The sequence below is a fragment of the Elephantulus edwardii genome, unplaced genomic scaffold (genome assembly GCF_000299155.1).
Source record: "Elephantulus edwardii isolate Elephantulus edwardi_28Jun2011 unplaced genomic scaffold, EleEdw1.0 scaffold00074, whole genome shotgun sequence".
Lineage (NCBI taxonomy): Eukaryota > Metazoa > Chordata > Mammalia > Macroscelidea > Macroscelididae > Elephantulus > Elephantulus edwardii.
Genome location: NW_006399824.1, coordinates 333,430 through 347,344, shown reverse-complemented (window position 1 = coordinate 347,344; position 13,915 = coordinate 333,430). Strand labels below are relative to the sequence as shown.

Genomic DNA, 13,915 nt, shown 5'->3' with positions numbered 1-13,915 from the left:
TGTCACACACGGGACGCTATGAGTCGGGTCCACTCAACAACACCCATCCACAACACACATATACATCTGCACTGCATCCAGGAATTCTACTCCTAAATACGTACTTGAGAAGAATAGAAAAACATACTTACAAATATTTGCATACAGATTATTATGATAACTTTATTTATAATAGCTAAAGACTAGAAACTTCTAAATGTTCTTCAACAGATGAAAAAATAAACTGGGATATTCATGCAAAGGAATACTACTGAGCAATCAAAAGAAACAAAGTCTTACATACAACAACATGAATGACTCAATAATCATGTTGGTAAGGATTCAACTGTATCCCCCAACCCCTGCTGAGTTATGCTGTAAATCCTAACCTCTATGTTGTTGTTGCTGTGTACCATCAAGTCAGAACCGACTCATGGCTGACCCTTTACAGCGGGTTTTCATTGCAAAGAAGTGACTGCCCATCTTTCTCCCACACAGCTGCTGATATGTTCAAACCCTTTTTTCTGGGTTGGTAGTGCAACTCCTTACCCAGCAAGCTACCAGAGCTTCCAATCTCTGTATGCCTGTGGTTAAAATACCTTTTGGGAATGAGCAGTCTGTGTAGGCAGGATTAGTGTACAGTGTGTCTTGAGTCAATCTCTTTTTAAAAAAAAAATATTATAAAAAGCAAATTTAAGAGTCAGATAAAGGAAAAGATCCCACAAAACATGATGATCCCACAAAACTGAAGCAGAAACTCAAGAGAGACAAGGACATTCCTCCAGAGCCAAAAGAGACAGTGCGTTCTTCTAACTACCCTAAATTTAGACGTCAAGACTACTACACCACGAGAAAATAAATTCCCATTTGTTAAAATTATCTACTTACTATGTTTGTTAAAGCAACACTAGAAAACTAAGACATATATTGATTTTCTTAAAAGCTACATAACAAGATTATATAATTCCTATGAAATTTAGAAAAAAATTTAATAGTGACAAAAAGCAGAGGAGTGGTTTCCTAGCATCAGTGAGTAAGGAGTGACTGCAAAAAAGGAGTTTTTTTAGGTGATTGAAATTTCTGAATGTTATTTGTAGTAGTTGTTACAATGGTGTACATATTTATCAATGATGTATTTTTATTTCACTGGATATACTGCTGTTGTTGTTGTTCTTGTTGTTGTTATGTGCCACTGAGTTGCCAGAGATAACACCAAATCTATGTATAACAGCTCTTAACTCTGCCCTGTCCTGAGCCAGTCTCACTGACTTTGACACACAAACAAACCCCCATTACTCCAATCACTGTATCAGTCCATCTCATCTGGGTCTTCCTCTCCTGTGCTGTCCCTCCCCCTTCAAAGCAAGATGTCCTTATCCAAGGACAGGTCTCTCCTGGCCACATGCCCAAAGCATCTGAGACACAGTTTCAAAATCCTTGGGTATATTACATTGTATATCAATTTCCCTGGATACATCACTTGTATTTAAATGATAATTTAGTTAACACTGATTTTTTTTTATTTTATTATTTTGTGTGTGTGTACCATCAAATTGATCTGACTGGTACAGGAAGAGATTGTCCCTCCTTCTCCAGCAGAGCATCTGGTAGATTTGAACCGCATACCTCTGGAATTACAGTGCAGCTTTTTGCCACTAGGCCACCAAATCTCCAACACTATTTTTTTAAAAAAAAGAATACAAAAGAACTTGAATAATCTTAAATGTGCATCCCTTTGACTCATATTCTAATTTTTTGGAATTCATCTCAAAGAAGGAAGCATATACATGTCTGTTTATCACATCACTTAACAGAAATAATTTCTTTTAATATTCTATCATCAAAAGGTTAACAAAGTCATGGTACATTCATAGAATATTTTCCAATAATTAAAAATGGTAGTAGTGTTTATATGTATTTGCCATGAACTGAACTGTGTTCCCCCGAAATCCATGTGTGCTTGGCTTGGCCATGATTTCTCTGCATTATGTAATTGTTCTCCACTTTGGGATCTGCTGTAACTATCCTCTATTTTGTGATGTGTTGTAAATTCTGGTCTCTATATACTAATGAAGCAGGATTAGGGTGGCACATATCTTGAGTCACAACCTTATCAGAGTAACATCACCCTTATTCAAGCAACATCTTTGCTCAAATCATACCTTTTATCTTAGAAAAGATTTTTTTAAAAAAAAAAAGGGGGAGAGAGAGAAAGAAGCAAGAAAAAAGCTAGGGTATTTCACTACTATCAAGATAGAAAAGCCAGGAGCAAAGCAATCCATTGGACCTGGGGTCAACATGCTAGGAATCTCTTAGACCCAAGGGAAGATTGATGTAAAAAACATGGAAATCTCCAAAGAACACCAGGCCTACAGATGTGGAAAGGAGAAAAGGACTTTCCCCTAGAGACAGTGTCTTGAATGCAGACATGTAGTCTCCTAAATTATAAGAAAATAACTTTGTATGTAAAAGTTATCCAGCTGTGGTATTACTGTTATAGCAGCACTAGATAACTAAGATAACTAAGACAGTATTGACCTAAAACGTGTGGTAAAGTTAAAAAGGTAGTTGCAAAACAGAGTATATTATCTATTTTCATAAACATACATAGGTATTCCTTGACCTAAGCTGTATTCGAGTTACTATAAACCACACTTAGAACCATCCATTTTGGGGGTTTTGGGGTTTCCTATAATTAGTAATACATACTTCATATAATGTTTTGGTCCATAATTTGCTAATGTTACCATTCCCTTAACAATCCCCATAGACAAATAAAGATCGGACGGATAGAGACACTTCTAATAAAAGGCAACAGTACCTTAAACTCATTACTTTCAAGTAGACTCTGACTCATAACAACCCCCCAGGACTAAGCAGCCCCATGGGGGTTGTTGTTTTGTTGTTATGTGCCGAGTCGCTTGCAACTCATAGCGACCCTATGTACAACAGCCCTAAACTCTGCTCTGTCCTGTGCTAATTGCACTGTCTCTGACACTCCCATCCCAATTATCCCAGTTACTGAATCAATCCACCTCATAGAGGGCCTTCCTCTTCTGCGCTGTCCCTCCACCCTCCCAAGCATGATATCCCTCTCCTGGGGGGTTAGAAGGCAATAATCCAAAAAGAGCAGACTGCCACACCTTCTTCCCACAGAACAGCCGGTAGGTTCAAACTGCTTACTTTTAGGTTAAGAGCTACCACCAAGGCTCTGCAATAATAAAGAATATTGGGGGAGGAGGGAGGAAATTTAGGTATTCAACCTACACTAGAAACGACTTAAAACAGAATTGTGAGAATTGTGAAAAGTCAAGGATCATCTACATAATAAATTAACAGAAATTTTTTTTAAATTCATGAGCCACACAGATGTTAAATGGGTTTCAGAAAACAAAAACAAGACTGAATAGCACCATCTTTTAGGAAACAACTGTTACCTCAGTGAACAGGTGTATGAGCTTCAACATTACCAGGAGGGAACTCACCTAAGACCACAGTACAAAATATGAAAAGAAAAGGCACAAAGGCTTTTTGTAGCCATCTGCATGTCATTCTAAAATCAGAACAGAATTCATTAACAATCCCTTTCATATAACAGATAGACAATGGCCCCTTCCTTAGTTCTTTTATGCTGCATTTATTTCCTGCTGTTATCAGGGCCTGATTTAAAGGAAGGAAGGAGGCAATGCCAGTATGGAGTCTCCCGGAAAGCAGGAAGGAAGTACTTCAGACGGATTAATGCCAGCATGACACTCATAGCAGGGAAAGTAATCATTCAAGTATTAGTTCCATCAGCCCATGTCAGTAGCCAAAAGAAGGGAGAAAGCACCAACACATATGTGCATACCCACAAAAGAAAGCAAAAATCCAGCTACAAACTGTTCTGTTACAACCTGCATCACTATTACCATTTCCTTCCTGGCCTCCAAAGCAAAAGTGTAAGATTTAAGTTTTGTCCTATAACATCAAATAATGTTTATGGTAAGCTGGTAAACATTAAAGAAAGCAAGATCTAAAACCATATGTAAGCCAGATTTAATTTTTAAGTACATGATACACACACATAAATATTTGAAGAAAACCTACCAAAATTTCTCAGTGGTAGGATTACAAATGGATTTTTTTATATTCATTTCTTCTATTTTCTAAATTCCTATAATAATCATAATGCTTTCATACCTTATTTTTTAAAAATCACCTGAAAGTACATCCAAAGGAATTTCAAAAGTTGTTTTCTAACCTAGATTATCTATTATTATACTAGTAATAAGCATTTCACTGTGACAATTCTATATGTACATTTTTCTTTTACTTATTAACCACAAATAAGTCATGACTACAGATAGACAAGATAAACTGACAAGGACAGATGACAAGAATGGCACCTATGACCATACAAAGGTTTGGCAGATGATATTTCTAATTCCTATTATATGCTGTAGGGAACTCTGGTGGCCTAGCGGCAAGAAGCCAAAAGCATGAGGTTCAAATCCACCAGTTGCTCCACAGAAGGATGGGCAAGCTCCTCCCATACCTCTGAAAACCCACCAGAGGGTCAGCTATGGGTTGGTTCTGACTCGATAGTACACAACAACAACACAACATTATATGCTGTAAATATATGCATGTATATAACAGAACAACACGGCAAAACTATATAAATACCTCAGTCAGAACCAAATACCCTTAGGGAGGATATATCACTGATTTGGGGACCTTAAGACAGCAATCATGGTGACATCAAGGGGACCTAGCATAACATAGTCCACAAACATAATGTTACACATTCCACTTTGGCAACTAATGACCAGATACACCAGCCACCGAAAGTACAAATATTGGTCTCTCCCTGTCTGTAACAAAAATCAGAGAAGAGAGGCAAAGACATATAGAAATCTGTCCAAAGGACTAACGGACTATTCAAACCTCAGCTTCCATGACCCTGAGACCAGAAGACCTACATGGTGCCTGGCTACCACTACTGATCACGCTGAAGGTGAAGGTTCTGGAAAGATTGGGCACAAAAACTAAGAACAGAACCAAGTAACATCAAAACAGCCACGCTTACTGACAAAAACTCCAGAGACCATGGAACCTCAGCCACCTTTCAGACTCATCCCTGTGGCTCAACTTTTTTTTTTTTCAATAACACCTAAAGTTTATTGGATGACAGCCAAGGACAGGTTAAGTTGCAGCGCTAGTCCAACTAGTCAGCAGCACACACACAATACCCAATTAGTCAAAGAGCCTACTATCCATCCTAAGAATTGAGACCCAAGAGGCGAACCCCAGCAGAGGCCTGATCTGCCACTGTGTTGCTCATGGTTAAAAGGGCCGCCTGCTGTGGGCTAGGGCCCCAGTTATGCACAAATTCATGTTCTTGAGCTTCAGCTTAACCCCTGGTGCCACGAGCAGGCACGCTGGGGGCTCAAAGGCAGTGCATGTGGCTCAACTTTTAACCAAGCAACAAAGAGACCTAGAAAAGGAAAAGTAATACCCAGGAAACTTCCACTCCTTAGAATACACAACAACCTAAGATCAAAAGAACAGCATTTGCCCAGCTAAAGGTCAGAAGGCAGGAAGGGGTGGGGCAGACAGGATGGGGTGGGGGACGGGGAGGGAATAAGAATCAGAGTAAGGAAATGAGAAGAGTGGTTACATTATGAGCATTGTAATTAATGTCATAAAATAAAATTTGCATGAATGGTTGAATGGGAAAGCAATTTGCTTTGTAAATATTTACTCAAATCACATACACACAAAAAAAAATTAAAGAGCCATAATTGGCCCAAAGCAAAAGTCTCAGTTACACTCCCAAGGCTAACAACCTAAAGGTACACAACCACAGGCAAAAGGAAAAAATGCTTCAGTGTCTTGAAATTTCTTAAAGTCAAGTCTGAAAGATAAAAGAACATGTACTAGAGAGCTCTGGTGGCCTAGTGGTAAGACACTGCACTGCAATCCCAGAGGTACATGGTTCAAATCCACTAGATGCTCTGCTGGAGAAGGAGGGGGCAATCTCCTCCTGTACTAGTCAGATCTGATTTGACGGTACATGTAAAAATAATACAATAAAAATTTAAAAAAAAAAGGGACATGTACTAAGATGATTGGGGTTTGGTTTTTTCCCCCCCTACTTCCAAATTACCAGAACCATCAGAAGTGGTAACCTTTAAAGGTGAGGGAAGAAGTCTGTATCTTTCAACTGTTTGGGTCATGAACTGTTTTTGTAACCTGGATGTGTGATTTTTTTTTAGCTTTTTGCTTTGGTTTGTTTGCTGCTTACCATGGAGCACTTCTCCAGCACTTCCTCCTGGAACTTCAGGAATCGCTCTTGAACCTCAGATTCATTGAGGAAAAAGGCGAGGAAGTGGGTAAAGGGTTGCTTCCTTCTAAAAGTGTGCAAGAGAACGTCAATCCGAGTTCGTGCTGAAACAACGCCACCTCGATGCTGGCCAGTGATAACTGCAAACAAAAGAAAGAGTGTTAAAACACCCAGACACCGTAACTGCTTGTGAAACAGCTGACCTCCTGATACTGTCCTCTCTGACCTCCTGATACTGTCCTCTCCAGGGAGCTAAAAGCAGTCCTATTCTTACACATAAATCTGAACTTAGGACTGTGCTAAGGATAGGAAAGCTGTTAATGAATTCAATCCAAGCAGACTGAAATGGAAAAAGAAATCCTCTTAAGATCAGCTGATGAGAGAAAAAAATAAATTAGTTCAAAAGCTACAATACAAACCTTCAAATGCTGCTGGTAGGAATACAGAATGTACAGCCACTGTGGAAAATGATTTTGTGGTTTCTCAAAAGTTAAAAATAAAATTATCATACAATCTAAAAATTATGCAAATTACACTGAATGCCATAAGTCAGTCACAAAATTACAATTATGGTGTACTGTTGCTGTATACTGCCAAGTCACAATCGACTCAGCTGACCCTCCTGTGAGTTTTCAGAAGCTATAAATTACACAAGAGAAGACTGTCCATTAGTCTCCTATGGAGCAGCTGGAAGATTCAAATTGCCTGTCTTTGGGTTGGCAGCACAACTCCTAGGCCACTAGTGGTTTCTAAGGATGGTATGTTGTTGTTGTGTACCATGGAGTCGGAACTGACCCATAGCTGACCCTCCATTGGATTTTGAGAGGCAGTTAATTGCACAGGAGGAGGCTGCCCGTCCTTCTCCCCCGTGGAGCAGCTGGTGGCCTGGAACCGTGTGCCTTTGGGATTACGTTGCAGCTTCTTGCCACCAGAGCTCCCTAAGTATAAGACCCTTATTATAGCTTGGACAAGGTTCAGATTTGTTGTTCATAAGGCTGTTTATAAGCCATAATTCGACTTGACACCTATCAACAGGTAGCTCTAGTGGCATAGTCCATAGAGAACTGTGATGCTAACTCAAAGGTGGAACCTCTCTGCTCTTCAGAATCCACCGGTGACCCTGTGGGAGAAACATGAGCAATCTCCTTCTGTGTGATTTATACCCTCCAAACACTCAGGTCAGCTATGAATCGGTTCTGAACTGACAGCATTGAGTGAGTGAATAAAGGAAACGTTTATACACAGATGGAATCAGTCATACTTGGGTGGCTAACAGGGATGAAAAGGGAGCAAGAGGTGAGTAAAAATAAAAAGATAAACTGGGAAAGACCTGGTGTGAAAACAATGTATACAAACTTTGTGGGAAAACCAGTATAAAACTTAAAAAAAAAGAACAATACAAAACAAAACAAAAAAAATAAAAAGATAAGGTGGATAAATTAAAGGCAATATACAATATGAATTGATTAGACACTAATTGGTTTATTTATCATTTGTAATTAATATACAACAAAAAGTCTATGACTGAGTGAATGAAAAACAAATAATTTGAATATGTTCTCTTAAAAAAAAGCAAAAATAGAGGATGAACTTCAGTAACCTCAGTTAACACCAACAAGAAAGGAAAGCTGGGAGTGGGGTGTGTCCCTTGGATACAGGATCCAGCTTTGAGAAACTCTTAGAACCAGAAGGCACAGAAGTCTTCCCTGAGAGCCAGCATCATGAACTTGGACTTCTAGCCTCTTACTCTGTAAGGGAAATTTCTATTTGTCTATCCACGTTAAAGCACAAGTAGGCAACTGCTATATAAAAAACAGCACAAACCTGCTGCTTCTGCACAGCATGCCCTAAAGGACAGCAGCCACGACCTGCCAATATCTAGTCTAGGAAATGAAGTCATTTTCAGTAGATGCTACCTACATATAGGGCAGAAACATCTCAGTCACAGCACCCCTATGCACAAATCCTGAGGCTTAAACAGTTTTGACATTAATGACCTTTAAGTTGAAGCAAAGGAAGACAGTCATTGAGAAAACAGCAGTTGAGGAATAAAGAATGTGAGGTACTTATGGGACATCGATGTGAAGGTGTATATGATGTGGCTGACTGGAGATTCCAAGTAAACTAAAGGAATAAAGACTGATAGCTGTCTTATGTACCTCACACATATTCTAGTTCTTACTCCCGCTTTTTCTGATAATTGATCTTATCCCCCACCAAGCACACAGACACATCTGAACCAATTCTAAGTAAGATCCTTGCCTGCAATTCTAATATAGGCTATTCCAACAATGGGCAGGAGACTCAAACTGAGCAACTGGTATCTTCCAATTGAACATATCTTCCTCTTTGATCACATAACTTTGAAGGTGTGAACAAGGAGCTCTGGATAATAACCATTTTTGCAATTATATTAGGAAAATAAAAGTACAGAAGAAAAGACAGAAGTAACAAGCAATGGGAAAAGACAAAGCCTGTAAAGGCCCTCTGTCCAGGTAAAAAGTTTAAAAAAGAGGCCAGGGGTCTATCTAATTTAAACCAATCACATGAATTTTTCTTAAAAGACCAGAAAATTCTCATTATATGGTAGCAAACCAAATCATTAAACTGATGTCTCTTATGACTCTAACCATCTGCTTACCTCCAGGAAATTTGTTTTTTAATCTGGATATTAAACTGCTTTAGTTACTTCCTGGATCTGCTCACCAGGTTGTGCTAAGAAATCTGGAGGCAGCTACCTGGCCAAGTGAATAGAAGAGATCCATATTTATTCCCATTCAAAAAAAAAAGGTGATAAAGGATATGGAAATTGTCCAACAATATCACTAACATCACATGCAAGCAAAATCTTGCTGAAGATTATTGAAAAATTATTAGAACAGTAAACAGAGAACTACCAGAAATTTATTTAGAGGATGCCATTTCACTAGGGATATTATTGCTGATGTCAAATGGATCATGACTATATGTAAAGAGTACCAGACAGATGTCTATTTGTGTTTTATCGATTATGCAAAGGCATTTGACTGTGTGGATTACAATAAATTGTGGCTAACATGGAGAAGAATGGGAATCCCAGAACATGTGATGGAGCTCATGCAAAGCCTGTATCCAGATCAGGAAGCTGCTGACAGAGCAAGGGAATACTATGTGGTTCAAAATCAAGAAAGGAATGCATCAGGAATGTGTCCACTCTCCATATCTTCTCAAACTATATGTAGAACAGATCATTCAGGAGGCTGGACTTTATGAAGAATGTGACATCAAGATTGGATGAAGACTCATCAATGTGTATTATACAGATGACACCATATTGCTTACTAAAAGTGAAGAGGAATTGAAGTGTTTGCTGCAGAATGTCACAGATTACAGCCTTCGCATGGATTGCAACATCAAGAAAACAAAGATCCCTATAACCAGGAGAGGATAAAATAAAAGAATAAAATCCCTATGCACATCCAAAAATTTCTCCAACAGGGTAAAAAGGGAAGCCACAGATTGGGAAAAAAGATTTGGTTATGGCATGTCACATAAAGGACTTATATCTAGAATTTATAGAATACTAGAGCACTACAACAAGATAAAGGGAAACAACCCAAGTGAAAAATGGGCACAGGATATGAACAGACACTTCACCAAAGAAGACATTCAGATGGCAAACACATGAAGAAATGTTCGAAATCCCTAGCTCTAAGAGAGATGCAAATCAAAACTATGAGATATCATCTCACCCCAGTAACAACAGAGCAGCAAACAACAAATTCAACAGAGAAGCAAACAATAAATGCTGGCAAGGTGGCGGAGAAACTGTAACCCTTATTCATTGTTGGCAGGAGTATAAAATGGTGCAACCACTATGGAAGGCAGTATGACACTTTCTAAAAAAGTTGCAAATAGAAATACCATTTGACCCAGCAATTCCACTTCTAGGAATATACCCTAAAGATAACAGAACTGCCTCCCAAGCAGATATATGCCCACCCATGCTTATTGCTGCTTTGTTTACAATAGCAATGAGTTGGAAACAACCTAAGTGCACATCAACAAATGGATGGATAGAGCAGCTCTGGTATAGTCACACAATGGAATACAATGCAGCACTGAAAAACAAAGAACTCCTGAAATGTTATACAAAATGGGCAATCCTGGAGGACATTATGTTGAGTGAATTATCTCAGTCAAAAAAAGACAAATACTGCATAGTGTCACTGTTATAAAACAGGACTGACATAAGGTTTGGAGGAAAACTAAGAAAAGAAGGGATAAACAATTAACCCTGCATTGAAACAGATGAGGGAGAGAATTGTTTAAAAGGGATATATAATCAGGTATTGTTTGCATGACAAGAGTCCAGAATAAGAGCTGCATAGTAAAGTAGACTTATGGGGGGATTGTATAACAATGAAAGAATTTTTTTCTTTTCAAAGAGAAAAGCAAACTGGGGGTAGGGGGTGGGCAGGGAGGAAAATGTTCAACAAATGAATGGAACTCTAAGTTCTCTATAATCTTTCATTAAAATATCAATTAAGGGGAGCTCTGGTGGCCTAGTGGCAAGAAGCTATACTGCAATCCCAAAGGTACACGGTTCAAATCCACCAGATGCTCTGCCGGAGAAGGAGGGACAATTTCCTCCTGTACCAGTCAGATCTGATTTGACGGTACATGCACAAAAAATAATAATAATAATTAAAAAAAAATCAATTAAAAAAAAAACAAAGATCCTCACTACGAGGCCAATAGGCAATATCATGATAGATGAAAAAAGGATTAAGGTTGCTAATGATTTCATCTTGCTTGGATCTACAATCAGCACTCTTGGCACAAGCAGTCAGGAAATCAAAAGACAAATTGTACTGGGAAAATCTACTGCCAAGGCTCTCTCCAGAGTGCTAAAGAGTAATGGTGTCAGTTTAGAGACTACGGTGCACCTGATCTAAGCCATGGTCTTCTCAATTGCTTGCTATACATCTGAGAACTGAACTGAATAAGGATGAAAGAAGAATTGATGTCTTTAAGATGCAGTGCTGGAGAAGAGTACTGACTACACCACGGACAGCACAGAGAACAAACAGATCTATCCTGGAGAAAGTGAAACTAGTTTGCTATTGAGAGGCAAGGATTTTGAAGCTCTAACTCACATACTTTGGACATATCACCAAGAGGGAGCAGTCCTTGGAAAAGGACATCATGCTTAGAAGGATAGAGAGGGTCAATGCATAAGGATGAACCAGGATGAGATGAATGGACATGGTAACTGTGGCAACAGGGTCAGGTGTGCCAGAAACAAGTTGGCTCTGGATAGAGCAAGGTTCAGAGCTATTGTTCACAGTGTCGCTGAGTTACAGTCAACTTGACAGCACATAACAACAAATAAATGGGAACCAAGTATATGGGGCAAATCTATATCAACTTCGCCTCCAAGGAGCACTCTGGCTATACTCTCTCCAAGACATCTCGTTTGTTCTTTTTGCAGTCCACAGGATATTCAGTACTCTTTTCCAACATCACAACTCAAAGGTACCAATTCTTCTTTTGTCATCCTTATTCATTAACCAGCTCTCAAAAATGCATACCATGGACTGAATTAAGCACACTTAGTCTTTAAACTGACATTGTTGCTCCTCAGTAATTTGGAAAGGTCTATGACTGTAGACTTTCCCAGTGCAGTATGTCGTCTGATGTCCTGAATGTTGGTACCAATGTGCTGACTGCTGACCCTAAGAAGATGAATTCATTGACAGTTTGAATCTTTCTCCATCTGTAACGCAGCCTATTGATCCCAGGGTAAGAATTTTTGTTTTCTTGACATTGAGATTTAATCCATACTGAAGGCTGTAGTCTTTGATCTTCTTCAACAAGTGCTTCAAGTCCTCTTCAAGATTGTGTCATCTGCATAACACAGACTGTTGATAAGTCAGATACCAAATGACACGTTGCATTAAGATAATCTGCCATCTAGGACCTTTCCAAAGTGCTAAAGAGCAAATATGCCAATTTAAAGACTAAAGTACAACTAACCCATGATCTTTTCAGTTACTTCCTATGCATCTGAAAGCTGGACTATGAATGTGGATAATAGAAGAAGAGATGCCTTTGAATCTGTGGCACTGAAGAAGAATGCTTACTATCCCATGAATCGTCAAGAGAACAAACAGACCTGTCACGAAAAAAGTGCAACCCAGGTGCTCCCTAGAGGCAAGGATGGCAAAATTTTGTCTCACTTACTTTGAGAAAGCTGTCAGGAGGGGTTAGTCTCTGGAAAAAGATATCCAAATGGGGAAAATGTAGGCTCAGAGGAAGAAAAGAAGACCTTCTACAAGACGGATTGACAGAATAACTGTAAATAACAATGAGTTTTATCATGTCAGGGATGGTAAGGATGGCACAGGACAGGGCAAGGTTCAGATCTGCTGTTCACTGAGTTGCTATGAGTCGTAGTCAACTTGATGGTACTTTATAACGACACTAACAAGTCCTCAAAAATAGGAGGGAGAAAAGAAAGTGAATAAGTAACAGCACATAGCATACTACTTACTGCAACTGCAGTCTTGATTTTTTACAACACATCTCAATTTATTTTGTTGTTGTTGTTGTTTGGTGCCGTCGAGTCGTAGATGACTCACAGAAACCCTATGAACTAAAGGCCTGAGCATTGTTCAGAGTTTCGGAGGCAAGCCATTTCGGAAGTGGATGCCACTCCTGCTTCCAGGCTAATTAATTCCAAAAAATAATTCCAATTTATTTTAACCAATCAAATTTCTTTTTCTATATATTTTACTTAGCTTTAAGACCAATAATTTCTTGCTTTTCAATTAAATTAGTAGCACTAATCCCCTTCATTTAACAATTAGACACAGAAACTTTTCATTCTAAAATAAATACGCTTTCAATGTAAAAATCTACACCAGAGTTCTTCTCGTTAAATAAGAGAGTCCAAGTTTTTTTCCCGCAATACAAGAAAGAGGATTCTTAGCGGAAATACTTTGCAAAGGGAGACATGAGGAACAAGCAGCACTAGCCTGACTCAGAGAACAAAAGAGCTAAGGATTTTCTTAAATCCTAAATGAAAATTTCTAAAGTCCAGTCTCCATCATATGATATTTTGGGACCTGTTTTCCACCTCTTCAAAAGGACTTATTCTCTGGGCTGTATAAGATTGGTTGCTCTGCCCAAAAGTGCTGGCAAGGCCTCATTCCCATAATCTCTGCTGGCCTAGTGGCAAAAAGCTACATTGCAATCACAAAAGTGTGTGGGTCGAATCCACCAGCTGCTCCGCAGGAGAAGAATGGATATTCTCCTCCAGTGCAATTAAACCGCCTCTGAAAACCTGCTGGTGGGTGAGCTATGGGTCAGTTCTGACTTGATGGTACACAACAACACAATCTTTACTGCAATAAAAATCACCATGTATGTTAGTATATGGACAGAGGGAAAATATAAAACTCTTAGTAGTGATTATAGCTGGTGCCAAGTTTTGAAAATAAAACCACTCAAGTAACCACTCATGGCCATCCAGATGGAAATGACTCAGACACTCCAGTGGATTTTTGGAGGCTATAAATTGTATCGAAAGGAATTGGCAGACACAGAAGAATTTCATGAAACAACATA

The 13,915-nt window shown here is 38.9% G+C and overlaps 1 protein-coding gene across 1 annotated transcript in view; it reads right to left on the bottom strand.

The window, feature by feature from the left end:
• Positions 1-13,915, bottom strand: part of ASCC1 (activating signal cointegrator 1 complex subunit 1) — a 165,435-nt gene that overhangs the window by 144,371 nt on the left and 7,149 nt on the right. Inside the window, exon 4 of the mRNA XM_006888965.1 lies at positions 6,266-6,444. Coding sequence (XP_006889027.1) covers positions 6,266-6,444 — 179 coding nt within the window. The remainder of the gene's footprint in view (positions 1-6,265; positions 6,445-13,915) is intronic.